This window comes from Nuphar pumila, chromosome 11 (genome assembly GCF_984573655.1).
Source record: "Nuphar pumila chromosome 11, dmNupPumi1.hap1.1, whole genome shotgun sequence".
Taxonomy (NCBI): domain Eukaryota; kingdom Viridiplantae; phylum Streptophyta; class Magnoliopsida; order Nymphaeales; family Nymphaeaceae; genus Nuphar; species Nuphar pumila.
This window is the reverse complement of record NC_143259.1, coordinates 103,082,700-103,102,099: the sequence shown is the minus strand read 5'-3', so window position 1 is coordinate 103,102,099 and position 19,400 is coordinate 103,082,700. Positions and strand designations below refer to the sequence as shown.

The window sequence follows — 19,400 nt, the reverse complement described above, 5'->3', positions numbered from 1 at the left end:
ATGAATGAGGACCACAATCTGTCTAATACCTCCTTTGGGTACTCTTTCCATTGAGCAACTGGTCCTGGTAGATGTTGAAGAAGTGAATTCCTAATCTCCCATACTACTTCTTGTGGCTCAAACCTCGTGCTGCACATGAATTGTTACACAGTAAATATCAATATAAAATATTTAAAAGATATGCAATAATTGAAAACAAAATACTTACGGTCGATTATCGATATACACTATTCGAATGAGTCTTCTTGTGCCAGCCTGAGAAGACCCTGTTTCCTGTGTTGGCTGTTGACTTGTGCGATCAACTGGTGTAGGTGGGTCGTGTACAGGCGCAACATCATCTGTAAAAAAATACACACCAAGTTCTCAGAATGTGCATTTGAACTAATCATGCATCTAATTAGTTATATGATATACCTATCACAGGAGCCCGTGAAGATGAAGGTTGAGCCTGGCTACTATTGGATGAGCGACCACTATAACCTCCACGAACCATATTCTAACAAATAACATATGTCATACAATACATTCAAATAATTCACATCAAGTATTACAATGCATTCAAGTCATTCACATCAAGCATTGCAATGCATTCAAATAATTCAAATCATTGACATAAAGTATTGCACTAATTCAAATCATTCGTTAATTGCATAAATTATAATACATTCAGATAATTGAAATCATTCACATCAAGTATTACAATGCATTCGAATCATTCGTATCAAGTATTACAATACATTGAAATAAAATTTTTAATCATTCACACCAAGTATTGCAATACAACTCACATCAAGTATTACAATGCATTTAAATAGAGGTTTGTAGTATAAGATTTTGCTCACTAGCTTGAGAATTCTTCCTCGTCACTAGTTTGACTTTCTTCTTCTTCTTCTTCTTCTTCTTCTTCTTCATTGTTTGCCCATCCACTTGGTACATCATTTGGATCACATTCCTTTATGAATGTTTCATCAGCCAATGGAGATATGACATGCATATCATGAGCAACATTGTGACCATAAGCGAAGTCACAGACATCATCTGATTGATAGTAATCACTGTCTTCAGCTAACTCATCTTCTTGTAACTGATCATACTCGGGGTATAGTTTGGATTTCACCTTGCAAACTGCCCACCATTCATTTCTATCTGACTTTTTTATACTCGGATATGAAGTATAATAAACTTGTTGAGCTTGCGAGGCTAATATGAATGGTTCATATGTTCCAAACCTGGATTTATGATTCACCTCCACAATGCCTGAAGCTTTGTCGAGTCTTGTTGCAGTTGGATCAAACCAATGACACTTGAATACCGTAACCCTGTTATTCATGCCTAAGTAAGTCAACTCCATTATTTCCTCTATAACACCGTAGTAATCATGTTCATTTTCACCGTAGCTGCTACCCTTGACACACACGCCACTATTTATCGTTGATTTGTTTATACCGTAGTCTTTTGTATGGAATCGATAACCATTTACGATATACCCGTTGTAGCATTGCACAACTTTGGTCGGACCATTTTCTAAATCACATATTCCTTGATCTTTAACATCACCATGGCGAACCTACGCACAGACATAAATAATTATTGTGATCACGATCAATTAAGTAACTTAGTGTTGTTTATAAGTACAAAATTTATGTTAGCTTCTTTACCAACTGTTTCAACCACTCCACAAACTTAGTTTCACGTTCTTTTTGTACTTCTGCATTAGTGAGATGTGAAACTTTGCTTTGCAACTCCAGATCAAATCGTCTGCAAACCACAAATACTTATATTACCGAGCCATGTATCCACATATAGAACATAAAAGGATTTATAATTGAGTTGCATATACATATACTTACTCGATGTATGGGTCGATCGCTGAACAATTAAAAAGAATATAGATGTGTGCTGCATCTTGCTCTCGATCTGTCAATAGCCTTGATCGGCAACTACCAAATGCATGCCCAAGTCATTGAAATATCGACAGCTTGTCAGCTACAGTTACTTGTTCTCCATCATCGTTACGGGGCGGGCATGTGTAACGTGTTGAAATATGAGGTTCGAAGTACATAGATGAGAAATTTGAAATCTCTTCTAAAGTGTACGCCTCACAAATAGAGCCTTCTACTCTTGCTTTATTACGAACCTTTTTTTTTAGGTCGAACATGCATCTGACAAGAATATACATTTCAAATTTTAAATATCTGTCATTAAAGAGACAAATATAAAAAAACATATACCTTTCAAATGGGTACATCCATCGATATTGCACAGGGCCACCAACCCTTAGTTCATATGGCAAATGTATGATCAAATGTTCCATAACATCGAAAAATGCTGGCGTAAATATCTTTTCTAACAGACAAACAGTGGTGATGACAGAGTCCTCGAGATTCTTTACATCTGATACAATGACCTCCGATGCGCACAATGTTCTGAAAAATCCGCTCAACTCAGACAATACCCCCCATATAGGTTTGTCTAACATATCATGGAATGCTAGGGGTATCAATCGTTGCATAAAGATATGACAATCATGGCTCTTCAACCCATATAACTGTCCATCGTCAATCTTCACAGCCCGAGCAATGTTAGAGACATATCCATCTGGAAATCTCAGTTGTCTCAACCATTGACATACATGTTTTATTTGCTCAGGTCCGAGCACGTACTTCGCCTTTGGTTTCAGTACTTTGCCATTATACTCTTTGAGTTCCAATTCTGGTCTTTTACATATTAATTTTAAATCCATACGGGCCTTCGGATTATCCTTCGTTTTTCCTTTAATATTCATTACTGTATTGAACACATTATCAAACACATTTTTCTCTACATGCATCACATCCAAATTATGTCGTATCAATAGGGTCGGCCAATACGATAGTTCCCAAAAAATAGATTTTTTCGTCCAATTGTGTTCCTTCCCAAATCCACGGAAGGGTGTAGGACTGCGGGCATCTGTTAATACATCTGGAAAGTATCGCAATCTTCTTAAAATCTCTATGCCAGACAATCTTGAGGATGGACCTTCCATTTCAGTTGTGCCTGCTGTAAATGCATTCTTTTGACGTCGGAACGGATGATCGCTGGGTAGAAATCGACGATGGCAATCAAACCAGCAAGGCTTCCTTCCATGCCTCAATCTAAAAGCTTTGGAATCCTCCATGCAGTACGGACAAGCCAACCTCCCATGTGTTCTCCAACCAGATAACATACCATATGCAGGGAAGTCACTGATTGTCCATAGAACAGCGGCTTTCATGTTGAAATTTTGTTTTTTGTGGGCATCATACGTGGTAACACCGTCATCCCACAGTACTTTTAATTCATCAATCAATGGCCTTAGATATACATCAAGATTTTGGCCAGGTGAGGTCGGACCAGGGATCAACAGAGACAAGAAAAGATTTGGACGTTTCATACACAAGCTTGGTGGAAGGTTGTATGGAGTTACAAATACTGGCCAGCATGAGTATGGAGTTGATCTACCCCCAAATGGATTAAATCCATCTGTACATAGACCGAGTCTAACATTTCGCACTTCCATTGCGAAGTTCTGATGAGTACGATCAAAGTGCTTCCAAGCTTCAGCGTCAACAGGATGCGTGATCTTGTTTTCATCGTGTCGAACTTTATTTGCATGCCATCTCATGTGTTTAGCTGTCTTTGAAGACATATACAATCGCTGCAATCTAGGAGTGATAGGAAAGTAGCGGAGCGACTTGTATGAAACTCCCTTTGATCTCGTGCTACCATTGCCTCTTGTCTTTGGCTTGAACCGAGGATGCCCACATGACGGGCATGATATGTCGTTTTCCTGCTCCTTGAAATACAACATGCAGTGATTTGAACAAGCATCAATCTTTTTGTAACCCATACCTAGAGCGTTGACCATAACTTTCGCACGATAGAAATTTTGTGGCAATTTCTCATCTTTAGGCAACATACTCTTCACAATCATGCACAAACGGTCAAAACATGATTGACTCAAATTATACTCGGACTTCAAATTCATTAGTTGAAGAACTGCAGACAAGATAGTGTGACTCTCACAACCGTTCCAAAGTGGCTCATCAGCATCTTTAAGTAAATCATAAAATCTACTAGCTGCATCGTTTGGTGATTCTTCATCTACGACAGTTCTTACATCACTAGAACTCATAGCAGAACCCAGTTCTGTTCCTGCAGCATCAAATATCAAATTCGTATATGGATTATCGTGCACCACATTCACCCGTGCATCAAAATCGTTTCTAAATTCTTCTCCATGAAACACCCAGTTCTGATAATCACTCACAAAACCCTTCCTGTATAGGTGATGTCTAACGCCATGAGGTTCTACAAATCGATTATTCTTACAAATCTTGCAGGAACACCTAATCTGACCTGTGGGATCTACCGTACTGACACTCGCCGTTGCAAATTCAATAAAACTATCGACACCATCCATATATTCATGCGATAACTCATTGTCCACTATCCTACGGTACATCCATTCACGGTTTGCAGTCATTCTGTCGTATGATATTACGAATAGTATCCTAACGAATTAAGAAAAAAACAATCAGAATGCGACGATGAAGAAAATATCAAATTTATCATGAAATATACTATGTCAAACAATAACAAGAATTTTGATGCATGCATTGATAACTTAATATTTTCATGTGCAAACTATTAATGACATGATACAATCATTTGAAGCATGCTTTTATTATAAAATTTCACATGGAAGTCAAAATCAAATTGAAAGTAACTACATGCAAGCATGGATACAATTACATCAAACATTGCAATACATCATAATCATTCATATCAAATAAATGGCAAACATGTACCTGCAGCAAACACACTTCAATATCTCACTAACTACTACCATGCTTAGCATGGACTCCGTACTCCAAAAATAAGAACACTTCCATATTTCTACATTAAAATCATGCTCAGCATGATCTCCGAACTCCAACAAAGCAGTCCTAGATATCAACAACTAAGTGAGTGTGTGAACAATAAAGTGCTGCATTCAATAAATTAAATAACATGTGATACGTTTGCATCACTTACTCACCACGGGTATTTACCCGATTTGCATTGTTTTTGTCATTTACTTACCACAGGTGGCCGAGCACGAGTTGGTTCCGTTGAAAAATCTACACAAAAACAAAACAAATTAAGTAACAAACTAACTAATCATGAAACAAGATGAAACACTAACTAAAAAAATTAAATAGCCCTAATCTAACTAACTGATTGTTAGAACATTAAATACCAATCTATCTAAGAAAAATATAATTATAAAAGACTAATAGATTGAAATACTCTAACTAACCAGATTTCAAGAAAACAAATTGAAGTAAAACTAACTACCAGTAGATATTAACAAACTAACAAATTGAACAACATGGACAACTTGTATATATACATTACAAAAAAAATTTCAACTTAAAATCCATATGGACAACATATATGCAAACTACACTTAAAACCATATGGACATCTTATATACACATATTACAAATTTTTTTTCAAGCTAATCACATGGACAACATAGGGATCACATAATAACTTTTTTTTTTTTTAAAAAGAGATCACATGGGCAACATAGGTATCCATAACAAAAATTCTTTTCAAAACAGATCACATAGGCAACGTAGGTATCTCATAACAAATTTTTTTTCTTCAAACAAACACATAGGCAACATAGTATTCCTACTAAAGATTTTTTTTTTCAAACTGATTTACATAGGCAGCATATGCATTAAGAAACAAATTTTTTTGAAACCAATTCACATAGACAACATAATATATCTCATAACAGATTGTTTTTTTCAAAAGCAATACACATCGGCAGCATGTTATTCCTACTACAGATTTTATTTTTCAAACGATTCATATAGGCAGCATAGGCATTCAAAAACAGAATTTTTTTTTTGACAAGTCACTTAGGCAGCATAACGCAGGGGGTCGACCCCCCCTGCCGGAAAGCACGGCAGGGGGTTAAACCCCCTGCCTTTCCGGCAGGGAAGGGGGTTAAACCCCCTGCCGGAAAGGCAGTTCCGGCATGGGGGGTTGACCCCCTGCCGTGCCTTTACGGCAGGGGGGTCGACCCCCTGCGTTTCCGGCAGGGGGTCGACCCCCCATGCCTTTCCGGCAGGGGGTCGACCCCCCCTGCCGGAAACGCAGGGGGTCGACCCCCCCTGCCGGAAAGCACGACAGGGGGTTAAACCCCCTGCGTTTCTGGCAGGGAAGGGGCGTACCCCCTGCGTTTAGAAGAAGAAGAAGAAGAAGAAGAAGAAGAAGAAGAAGAAGAAGAAGAAGAAGAAGAAGAAGAAGAAGAAGAAGAAGAAGAAGAATATTACCTGCGCGTCGTCGGACGGTGGCGGGAGGTTGACGGGTAGCGGCAGCTGGCGAGCGGTGGACGGGGAGCGGCGGCGGCCGGACGGTGGCGAGAGCCGACGGGCGGCGAGAGGGAGCAATACAGCGAAACAGGGAAAAGAGAAAGAGGGATGAGATTAGGGATTTACGCGACATTTAGCGACGGCTTAGCGACGGAATTTTTCCGTCGCTAAGCCGTCACGAAACCAAAATACCAAAAAAGCGACGGAATATATTCTGTCGCTACTCCGTCGCTAATTAGCGACGGATTAGCGACGACAGAGTTCCCTCTCTAAATCCGTCGCTAAAATGGTGTTCTTGTAATAAAAAGTAGCGACAAAAACATGCAGTCGCTAATCCGTCGCTAAGTAGCGACAGATTAGCGATAAAAGTCGTTTCCTCGCTAATCCGTCGCGAATTAGCGACAGATTCTATCTCTAGCTAATCTGTCGCTAAGTAGCGACGGGAAAAATCCGTCGCTAATTTCCGTCGCTAATTAACAATTTTCTTGTAGTGTCTGTTCTTGTTCTTTTTGTAACAGAGGGGGGGAGGTGGATCAGAAATTACATACATTTATGGATGCGGCGGACGCGCGGAACGCCGTTTGCCGCGTCCAACGTTTGTCGGATTTCGCTGTTCCCAGCGGGATTTTCGTCCGAATCCCGCTGGGAACAGCGTATCAAACACGCCCTTAGAGACCCAAACCAATCCGTTCATGAACAAGCTCTTACCCAGAACGGTTATAAACCAGACTTCATTACTTTAAAACCAAACTCGACCAGGCTGGTAAAGCCGCTATTCCCGACTAGATATTTACGTAGCACTTCTATATATGGAGAAGGGGGGGAATGATCCACGATATCTTATCTGAAGCAATAACCCTTTTGGGTCTCATATTAAGTAGTACCCGGGAACTGAACCTGAACCTGAAGCATATCGATCCGGATTTAAAACTATTCTTGACCTGATTTTGGTAGACCTGAATTCAAATATTGAGCAATAAATCTTGATGAAGATCCAAAGAGATCCGGTGGTGAAGAAAAAAAAAATAGAATACAGACATTTGCGTGTAAGTTTTAGAAAATGATTAAATTAGATTTGGATCCAATCCAAACCAAAAGTCCGGCAGAAAGAACAAACTGAGTTTCAATCCTGAAAAAGTGTCAAAATTTTATCCTTTGAAGCTTATTTTAGCTCCGGATCCGAGAATGACGTTTCCGAGGTATGACCGAACCCAGTCCATTTGCTCATTCAGGGGGAGTTTGTTTGCATGGACAGTAACGTCTAAGTCTGCAGATCACTGTTGCTCACGTTTCATGCACCCGATGCAAACGTTGGACACATGAGATGTCTAGAACACGGTGATCCACGTGTTCAGAGAGACACGGTGTTCCACCCTTCCTCCTGGAGCAATGGTGTTCGAAACTTGGGCGAAAAAAACTAAATTTTGGCCCTGTCCGTGCAATGAAACTCCCCCCAAGCATTCACCATTTTTTGGCCCCCGGTCGTCCTTCAGACAAATATTATGTCCTTTACAATCAATTCGGTTTCTGGGGGCCCAAACAAATTTTCATTTTCGCCCTCACGTGCCCCATTTGCAAGCTGTCCGGACCGGTTTGCTGTATCTGGACCACAGGGTGGTGCCCACTAGTCCCAGCAGTGGTCTGCGTTACAGGCTGGGTTTGGTTGTGATTTGCTCTGTTTTTTTATAACCAACCGGGCCTACTTGACTCGATCTATAGCATGGTGAGCGCCATGTTAAATTCTTTCTCAGCAGAAAACGCGGTTATATGAAATGACTAAATTGTCCCTTTAGACTAAGAAACGAGGGGCTCTAAAGAACGTGTCTACCCTTTCAACATAAAAGAGTAGGGGTGTCAACAGTTCGGTTTGGTTCAGACCCAGGTGAAATCAGACTTGAACCGGATTTTCGGGTATGATATTGGGTTCAAACCCAGGTCTAATAAGGTCTACTACAAGAGAAACCATACCTGGACTCGATAAGAACTATATGAACCAAACCCGGTAAAATAATATTTTTTATCATTTTTTACATTGAAAAATTGTGGGTCTTAATCAGAACTCGGGTCGGGCCTGGGTTTAGTATAAAATTTCACAAACTAATCCCAGATTCATGTATTAATCGGACCTTCAGGTCCAAACCCAGATCTTAATCAGGTCTTCTTATTCATCACCATACCCGGACCCTACAGGGTTTGGTCCGGGTAAACCCGACCAGTTTACACCCCTAATAAAGAGGGCTACAACCGGTATGGTCATGCGAATTTCATATTTAGGGCAGCATGTGCCTTGGTTGAGTAAAAAGAAAATACTCTCTGAAAAATTTGTATTTTTTTTTTATGGTGAGGAACCTTCCTAGGGACGGAGGTCACTTAGTGGGCCCACCTTGCTACGAAGTAAGCCTTGGGTGGTCCATTTGAACCCCACATGCCTTACGAGGACTGACCAGTGAAAAAAAAATACTTGTAAACATTAGATAGACAATGATGTACTTGGATCAACAACAACATTTTGTAGAAATTTCAAGAATTTCTTGTGCCTAGTTTTCCACCATTTGTGAGAAAAAGAGAGGAATTGAAGGAAAGTTTGTAAAAGCAAAATGTACATAATCCAAACACATCCTTAATAGAGAAAATTGATTCCTCACACTATACATACAGTACGGACAGTGCTGATTTTTAATGTTCCAAGTCTTGTTTTGCAAATTGGACCTCAAAGATGTGTTTAGCATGTTTTATTTGCTAGAAATCTAATGTTGTATTGTGTTTTTCTGATAAAAAAACATGATTTTATGAGATTTAAAATTATAAAGATTTTAGGTCATTGATTTTTTAAACCTTATGAAACCCTGCTTACATGTCATATTTGGTTGATCCAAAAGTCTATTCCTAATAAAGAAGCCTTGTAGATCACATCCAAAAATGTCAGATTCGAAAACACAACAACAACTACGCCTTCATCCCAAAACAATTGGGGTCGGCGATATGAACCAAAAAAGAAAATCATTCTGGGTCTTCCACATGAATCCTTCTCCTCCAATCATTCGAAAAATGTCAGATTCGAAAAAAATGTCAGATTCGAAAAAACAAAACAAAAAACAAAACAAAAAACAAAACAAAAAAATCAAAAATCAAAACCGTCCATTCCAGGTAGGAGGAACCAATCACTCTTTTATGGTATTTAAAACTTATTATGGGCAATATTAGCATTTTCCACATGGCAAGTATGTATAAGTACTCAGTTACTAATTAATTTCAACTGGTCAGTCTAGAGCTGGTAAATGAGCTTAAGCTTGGCCTGTTCAAGCTTGTCTCAGCTTGATCCAAGCCCATGCCGGAGCTTGAGCTTATGATGAGCCGGGCTGGAGCTGGATTGCCTTGAAAACTTTATTTTATTTTTTTTATTCTGTTAACAAAAGGAATCAAATGGCCAACCAATCTTTTCAAGTCATGTTGATCTCAACAATTTATTCAACAATATGGCATGCATGCCATATAAAATGCAAGCATACGTGTGCATGCACACACACACACACACATTCACACTCACACAAGCGCGAGTACACACACAGAAATATGACTAACAAACCAAGCTGAGTTAAGCATCCCTTGTTCGTGCTCGGCTTGTAGAACCTTCTCGAACAGCCTGGTGCTCAGCTAGCAGAATCCAATTTATGAGCCAAGACACAAAATTTGAACAAACTTATCAGACTTCTGAGCCAAGACACCAGCTTCTTTGTGGGTCCAACTCATCCCACTAGAGCCGGATATGGGCATCCTTGATTTATGCAATGAATGCAGCATAAAAAAAGCCATATCCAACTCAAATCCAATGAAGGAAAAGCAATATCCAACTCATCCAACAAGAGCCGGATCTCTATTGTATTTATAAGGGAAAAGCCCATAACCAGCATCCCACAGTCCATCCATTTAAGAAGTTTGCATTTTCTATTCTGAAAAGCAGGATCTGGTTTAGTTTATACAGACCAGACTGAAGCCGTGCCTGACCTTGGTTGACCATCTGAAAAGCAGGGACTGCGCGTATTAATATTCTGGATCCATCCTGATCCGATCCATTATCTGGCCTAGTTTCAACTCAAATTTCAACCTGTTAAGGGTCAAAATATTTGTTTGGAAATTTACATTCGGATACCGAGGTCCTTGCTCTTGATCTTCTTATGGACAATTTGGTCAGGGTTAAGGCATATTGGGTTGACATTTGACAATGGGTGGGACTTGTTGATACCAGGTCCAGATTGCACTTGGCTTAATTAGGCAAGATCAGATCCTTGTTTGAATTTGAATGCCAAGAACCATACCTGGTAAAATATCTAATTTTTAAAATATTAAAAGCGCGGGTTCTTAACCTGATCCCGGGGCCGACCAGGAAGCAGATCAGGTCATGCTGAACATGAGCTTTTTTGCTCATGCCAACATCGTGACGGTCCGTTTTGTATTTTAAAAAGTTAAAAAGTCAACGAAACAGTTATATGCTACGTGGCATTCATCCAAAATGCAAACAGACGGCCGCGATGTTGGCACGAGCAAAAAGCTCATGTTCAGAAATGCTTTTGATTTTTTTATATATATAGAAAACAACCCCGAGGACAGAAACCTAACCATGCTGAACCTGTTTGTCGTACTTACGATTATTGTCCTCGCAGCATAAAACTTTGTGGGCTTACCCCTTGCTTCAAGGGAGTAGTCATGTTTCGGCTTGCACAGGGGTGATGCCCATGGGATTGGAACCTAGACCACATGGTTAGTAGCCTAGGTCCCATCCCACTATGCCAAATCCCCTTGGGGCAATGTTTACTACGATTCAAGTCATTGATTTTCAAGCTTTAGGAAAATCTTGATTGGTTTGGCAATTTTGACAGTACAAGAGCTGGATTGTATAAAATAAATAATGTATTTTAAGGCTGCATACTCGAATTTCAGAAAATTGGGAAAAAATCCAAATGTTACCATCATAACGACTTCGTACCTAAGCTATTTGCACCCACACCTTACCCTATTGAAATGCATGGATAATTGCAGTTATTGCATTTGTTGTTGTTGAAGGTCAAAAGTTTCCTTCAATATACCAGCGGGCACACAAAATTTTGTCTTATTCCACTCTTCTAGTCTGAGTGAAGAATGTATTGCAACATATGGTCTTTTGTGTCATGAATACATGAAAAGAAGAGTGAGGAAAACATATAAAAAGAACAAATGAAGCTTGTGGGAAGCAGGGGAAGCATGAAAACTAGCTTTGAAAGCATAGGAGAAGCATGTAACCATACTATCTAACTTATATTAGGATGTCATAACGTTTATTTACTTTTTTTATTTTTAAAGGCAAGCTGGGGTTAGGCAGACCCCACCAGTTACACAACATACCATTGGGTTTTGAACTTGCAACTTCCAAACACAACATACCAAGGGGATGGACTTACGCTTTTCCCCACCCCGCCCCGCCCTCAATCCTTTAAGGAATGACTATAGACCATGGGGAAACGGGGCCCCGCCCCGCCTCACCCCCGTTTGGACCGGGGATGGAGGCAGGGGTGGAGACCTTGCCCACCGCCCCGGTCCACTGCCATCCCTAGATAAAACAAACCAAAAATCAAAACGTGCCTAGATTCTCAATTTCCTCACCAATAATAATAGTAACATTAACTAAGTTTAACCCCACTTAAATATATAAAAAATAGAAATAAACGGTTGTATTACATCATCTCATCCCAACCCACAACATGTACCATCCAAAAGGACCAAAAGCCCTTTCCCTTTCTATTCCCATATATATATATATATATATATATATATATATATATATATATATATATAGAGAGAGAGAGAGAGAGAGAGAGAGAGAGAGAGAGAGAGAGACTAATGTGTTCCATTGATTTCAAAATGTGAAGCTCAATACCAGAGTGACCGTTGCCAATATTGTTAGGATTTTAAAAAATGCACTTGTTTTTTTTTTAAGTGTGTGTTTGATTGTTTCTCCAAGATTGGATGGAACAAAACATAAAAGAGAGAACACATGTTATGTCTGTTTTATAACAATGGTACTACGTGATAAGATTTTGAAAGCAGTATTTTTAAATTAAAAACTACGCACCAAATAATAAATTTAAAACCAATACTTGCACTCGTTGCATAGTAGCAAGTTGGATCGTCTCTTTAGGAAATGAAACTTAGGAAAAACAATTCACTGAACTTTACTTTATTAATAACTGGAAAAAAATTACACAATTATTAATTATATTGCTAATTAAAATTAAAAAAAAAAACAAAAACAATAAAAATTCTAAACTAAGCTCAGACCCTCTAGCAAATTTCAGAGAGCTTTAACAAAATAATCTAACACTTTCACCTTAGCCCACCCTCCTCCTTATGCTGGCAGAGTGTAAGCACCTGTAATAAAAAAACAAAAAAAGAACCTACCCTATTCTAAACAATAATTAAATATTCTATTAAATAAGAGATGATAAAATTAAGAGAGACAATAAAGATTAATTAACTAACTAATTATCAAAGAAAAGAAAAAACTAACCAAATTCAAGATTCAAAATTTATAACTAACAATTATTTAAACTAACAAGAAACATCTAACCTAAACATGCAATTCAAGAATTAATATAGATAACAAGAATGCCTAACTAACTTATCTAATTAATACTAACATGTACGAATTTCAAATCTAAATAAAACTAACTAACACTTCTGGCCATAAAGAAACTATTAAAACTATCTAATCTAATGAATTAATAATGAATAACAAGAACAAAAGAAATCGGCTATTGAATAATTTATCAAAACTAAAGCTATTTGCAAAAGCAAAAATTAAAACTAACTACTGACGTTGATTAAACAAAACTACTTTGACTAACTGAATTGAACTAATATTAATCTGGAACAATAAATAAAAACTAACTACACTAGTTTATCTAATTAACCATGAATTAAACTACAAATAATAATCAACTATTGTTAATATTATCTAATCTACTTCTAAAAGCAAGATGAAAATCAAATCTAAACTAAAATCAATGTAAATACAATGAATCTCATTTAAATTAATAAATCTAAATGAACATTTTCTATAGAAATTATAATTAAGCTAACAAGAAAAAATAAAATAAAAATTAAACTTGCTAATTAAAGGAAACTGATATTTAAATAAAGGATGGAACTCGGCTAAATTAATTTAATCTAAATAAGTTTTGATCTAACAACCTAATCTAAACTAAGTTCTAACGTGATTACTATAAGACTAATCTAATTAACAGAATTAACATGAAAAGAAATTAACGATTAAAAAGAATAATTATCACTAATCTAAATCGGCTAAATTAAAAACTATTTAACTAAAAATGATAATTGAATTAAAAAATCTATTTTCTAAATTGAGTGCTAAAAAGTAGTTTCTAGAAATAAAATGGCAGTTTAACTACTGATAAATATAGAAAATAAATTATCTTATTCGGTTGAAATAAAACTGTTCTATTAATTCTATCTAATTAACTATCAGTTTTTCTAATTTAATCTAACAATTGAATAAAACTAAGTACAACAATTAATTAATCAAGAACACAAATTAAACATTCAATAAACGAACCTAATACTGAAAATAAACAAGAACTAATCAAATCTAATTACTAAATAATCAAAAGAATTCAAAAGATTATAAAAACCCCTAATCGGCTAATTTAGAATTTCTAAAAAAATAAATCTAATTAATACCGAAAATAATAAACATAATATAAATTGATCTAAACCTAAATCTAGACCTAATATGAACTAAAAATCACAAAAACAATAAAAAGAAACTATTCTTTACCTAACGGTTTCAAAAAACATAAAACTATCTATGAAAAATCAAGAAAATCGATAAAAACTACTTTTTGCCTAATTTTTATTTTTGAAAAACCTAAATCTAAAAGTAAAGAAATTCATATCTAATCTAAAACTACTCTAAACTTAATCAAATCAAAGCAAATATAAAAATAAACTATGCTATGGATTCATGCAGACAGTTTTTACAAATCAGAACTTTTCTAATAGGCCTTTTTGGTTAAGTTCTTCGATCTGAATGACTAAAAACTCGACCGAAACACCAAAAAGAAAATGATCAGACATTAAAACTAAACTCTAAACGATAAATAACATCATATATCAAAAATCCCAAAAAAAAAGAAGGACCAAGACTCATGTTCTTTAAAAATATAGAAGAATAAAGACCAAAAATTAAAGAGGGGGAGGAAGGTGCACCTCAAGGGCGGCCCGACGAGTGTGGGGGTAGAAAAGAGCAGATTTATACCTTGTTTTTTACGTCATATATGTCTTTTTCTTGTTGAGATTTCATTTTTGCTACAACACAATTGAAAACTGAGTTAACAAAGGGGGAGATCAGTGTTGGAAGAAAGAGATTGGTCGGTTGCAAAGGACAGGTTCTCGACTGCCAATCATGGTGGTAGATGGTGATTTGCACCAAATTCAAAGTTTTAAAGCTTTTAACCATGTGTACCTGCAACAAATACGTAAAACAACAAAAAAAAATAGCAAATAGGATGGTAAAGAAAAGCAAAATAGCATCCAGAAGGGAGGTAGAAAGGAGGGAGAGGTAGGGAGGAAGAAAAGGGAAGGGCGGATATGGAAAGGGGCATAAAACCCTAGGTAGAAGACATTGGTACAGGTATGGAAGTCCCCTATATATAGACACATTTTATAAAAATTATAAAATAGGACCCTATTTTAACTATTTACAAAGTAGCACCTAAAATTATCAATATTTGCTAAAAACCACCGACGCCAATTTTAAGAAGGTATTAATAAAAATTTTCACGTGTGAATCTTGAACTTTGGATATGAAGGACATGTGAACCAGATTTGATATCCATTTGGTATGCTTTAGATTCGATCTAGATCTAGTTTGCATCGGTACAGATCTTATTTCTAAAAAAATATTCTAATTTCTTTGTTTTCACTCTGATTCTGATGAAATTCGATCTGTAGCTCCTTCGCACCTAAAACAACATAAATAAGGGTGTTTAAGCTATAAAAGTTTATATAAATGCATGATTTTATGATAATGTGATATGCATTATCAAATGCTCCCATGCTTATTTGTTTGCTAGTCCCCAAGCAAACTAAATCCAAACTACTCAGTTAAGAAATTTAAAATAAAAAATGCATGAATTTAAAGCAAAAAATATATAAATCCTAGCTCACTTTTGTAGGAATTACGGTTGCATTTGGCATATGCAATAAGCCCTTTAAACCCCTAGGTTACCACAGTGGACGAGTAAGGCCTCATGAGGGTTTGCAGTGATGTTACCCACAAGCATCTCTGTCATGCATATGTAAAAATTCTTTAAATTAAAGGCGTTAGGAAATTAAAAATTTAGTTTAAAAAAATATTTCATGTAATTATATTCTGACAAAATATTTAAAGTTTTGTATGCCTCTACAGTAGAAAAACTTTTTCTTTCACTTTTCTAAAATTTATAATTATTTATGCTTTTTCCTCAAAAAATTAATTATAATCATGTTATTACTTATTTATCATCACTTATGTTTTTTGCATAGTTTTTTCATAATTATTTTCAAGCAATGAATTTTTATTAAGCTCTTATTCTTCTTTTTTTCTGTTGAGCACTATATTAGTTTTCAGGTTTTTGTGACCCATGTAGCGAGCTTTGGGTCAGTGACTCTCAGACCAGGCGACCTTAGGGCACCAGATACAGAGTATCCCTCAGACTTAATTGCTCGAGTCACTAGACCTTAGATTTTTATATTTACGTATAGTCATCTTTCTGTCATGTGCAATGTCTACATCTTTTAAGCTTTCTATTAAGTCCATGTGGTGTAAGTTTTATGAAATAAATTTTTTTTGAAAAGATATTTTTTATAAAAATGTTTGTGAAAGCCAGACACAAAATACTAAAAACTGGCTCACACTAGGGTGAGATATATGTCAAACTCAGAGAACGAGAGAAGAAACTTTGTATTCCATAGAATGACAAGCTTTATTGCCTTTAAAAATAAACAAATAAAAGTAACTAGCTATTACAATGAATTACCCTCTTGCAGAAGGCTAAAAAAGAATAACAAATGGCCTTATATTGTAAGATCTCGTATTTTGGTACTTGGACATTTTATGAGATTTTCAAAAATTTGTTTAAGTCTGGGAGAAAAATCGTTTGAGGCTCAATTTTTAGACTGATGCCTTTGAGTCCGGGTTTGACCCAAGTCTCATCGACAAGGTCAAGGCGAGCCAATCAAAACGTGGTAGAGAGTTTTATTTTTTATCTTTAAATTCAAGCGAAATTTAGGTTAATTTTGAATGAAATTCAAAATTTCATATGTGTGTTATATGTTGTTGGATGCGTCTCAAAATTTTGATCTCAACGGTACTTTATTTTCTTCGATTCGGACTACGGTTTGCCCGAAAATCACATTTTTCTGAAAAAGAGCGATTTGTCGAAATGGATCTAGGATTGGATCAGACTGAATCCAAGGCCTATGATTCAAATTTTTATTGATTTGGGTCCTAATTTGGTCCTACTTAAATCTAATTTGGGTTCAAATCTAGATCCATTTTCGTTATGGGCATGTATTTAGATCTTGAATCCAGATCCGTATCCAAATCAATGTCCAATGTCTTTCCTAGCTTTAAATATAATTTAAAGTGTTATTTTGAGGTTAATTATAGTTATAAAGCCTCTAGGGTAAGTTTGGTTATTTTTGAAAGATCCGGATCTCGTTGCATCCTTTAGCTTGAACACCTTAAAACGACCAACCCAGCCAGATGTGATACGGTCTCGCTTCCGATTTGTAACAAAATCCATGCTTAAGTTATAGGTACTTCTGCCTTTAGATCAACAATATCCCAACTTATCCCAGAATTCTGGATAAGCGGGTATACACCCAAGTGCCCCTTGACATTGTCGTTGAAACTTGGAAGCAGTGATTTTTGTTGCGTTTTCGAATGATATTTTTTCTAACGTATCTTGCTTTTAGTTATAACTGGGCTTATCCAAATCTCCCACTCATCCGAAAAAGTGGTAAAATATGGGATATTGCATTATCAGCCTCAATGTAGAGAGAAAACATATCCAATTTTCCAACAAATTTGATGCTTCCAACCATACTGAAAATATCAAATCATTAATTACCAAAATTTTCCCATACACAAGTTGGTTTCACAACATGTCAATGAAATAAAACAAAAGCGCATCTTCACAAAAGAGAATATATATATATATATATATATATATATATATGATGGGGTCATACAGTAATATGGAAGATGGAAAGGGATGGGAAAGAGATTATGCCAAATAAACGTGAGACAAAAATTCAGCTTCTTCAATTAAGATAAAATAATTACATAAAGCAGCCATGAGTAATCAGAATTTACTCAAAGCCTCATCTCCATTATATTTACATAAAACCGTTCCATCATGAAATGAGATTTTATATAAAACAACAATTGTACCTGAACTCTAAAAGTACCGAAACTAACCTTCTCCGCCAACCACTTGATCGGATGACATATTTATGCTTAACCTTTCTTCTCAATGGGGGCAGAGAACATCAGCTCTTCATTTTTTTTAGAGAATTTGAGATCCAATGTTTGTTTACCTCCTCAGATCGACTAAACAGATATGAGATCGGAAGCGTCCAAATTCACCCAAACAAAAGAACCTGAGAAAAATGGTGGGTCAGAATCAAACATCAGCACCGTCCACCTGGAGGCATTTTGGTCATTAAAATTGTGGGTCAGGAGGAGGCCAGGTGGACGAGCTCGTCCAGGTCAACTCCTCCGGCTCCGGCGTCCATCCGGCGGAGAATCTCGAGAATGTTGCGGAATATTCCGGCAGGGCAGGGTATACGGAGAACGCCCTTCTGGTCGTAGCCGTACTCTTGAGCGGAGCGGCGGAGCAGCTCGGCGAAGACAGGGTGATTGAGGGACTCCGCCCTCACCACGAACCTCTCCATCTCCTCCCCGACGCACACCGGCAGGTGCCCCTCCGGAACCATTCCACCAGCCGGCGGCGAGGTCCCACCGTCGGAAGAATGGCGCCTCCAGCCCTTCCGGTTGGGGGCGGACGAATCGGACCGGAGGAGGACGTAACTCGCCGTCGACGAGTCGGCAACTCGGGACAGCTTCCGGATGAGCTGCTTCATCTTCTTTGAATGCTCACCTCGTTCTCAGGGAAAAGACAGAGAGAACAGGGAACCACTCCCAAAGAAGAGAGAAAGCAGATGTGGATGGTGTGTGGAGAGAGAGAGAGAGTGGTAGGGAGGGAAGGAGGGAGGGGCGGTAGATATAACTGGCTGTGATGCTACGATACCCATGATTTACGCCTAAATTACGATGGTGCCATTTTGGTTCTAACGGTACTGTCCGTGACTGAATTTGTGTTGCTCTCAAAAAAAGAAAAAGATAAAAAAATTCATAAACCAAATATATTTGATTAGGTTACCAGATAAATTTACATCTGCTAAGAGTAAAGAACTAGTGGGATCTAGAACCTTCTGGCACTCCGTTGGTTTTGTGGGGAACATTGTGGGTATTTGCAACAGGGAGGAGGGCATGAAGCCAGTTGGTCTTGTTGAGTCACTATGACAGATAAATCTTACCATACATCTCTCTCTCTCATATATATATATATATAAGGGAAAATGTTGGTTATTCTCATAAGGTTCCAAATCCTCAAGTAAAAAACTTTTTTTTAATCTTTTCATGCATATGACCCTTCAAATGCGATCAACATGTTTGTTTGTTTAGTAAAAAACCAAACTTTAGATAATGTTTTTTAAACGGGTACGTCAAATTTTTTATAGTTTTGAAAATCAACAGCCTGCAGCTCACTGGATTTTCATGCTTTAAAAGACTGATGTTTTTAAGTTGAAAAAATAAAATTCAAGGATCAGTCTTTACTATTTTGACTATACTGAACACATCTATATGGTCGGATTTCACAAAAATGATTTCTCCTATGAATTTCAATTGGG

General features: G+C 37.1%; 1 protein-coding gene across 1 annotated transcript; it reads right to left on the bottom strand.

Annotated features, from left to right (window-relative positions):
• Positions 1 to 17,730: 17,730 nt before the first annotated feature.
• LOC149822646 (auxin-responsive protein SAUR71-like) lies at positions 17,731 to 18,668 on the bottom strand. The gene has a single exon (XM_089981194.1). It carries the CDS (start codon positions 18,567 to 18,569, stop codon positions 18,162 to 18,164), a length of 408 nt encoding a protein of 135 aa, XP_089837320.1. The 5' UTR covers positions 18,570 to 18,668; the 3' UTR covers positions 17,731 to 18,161.
• Between the last annotated feature and the right edge of the window lie 732 nt (positions 18,669 to 19,400).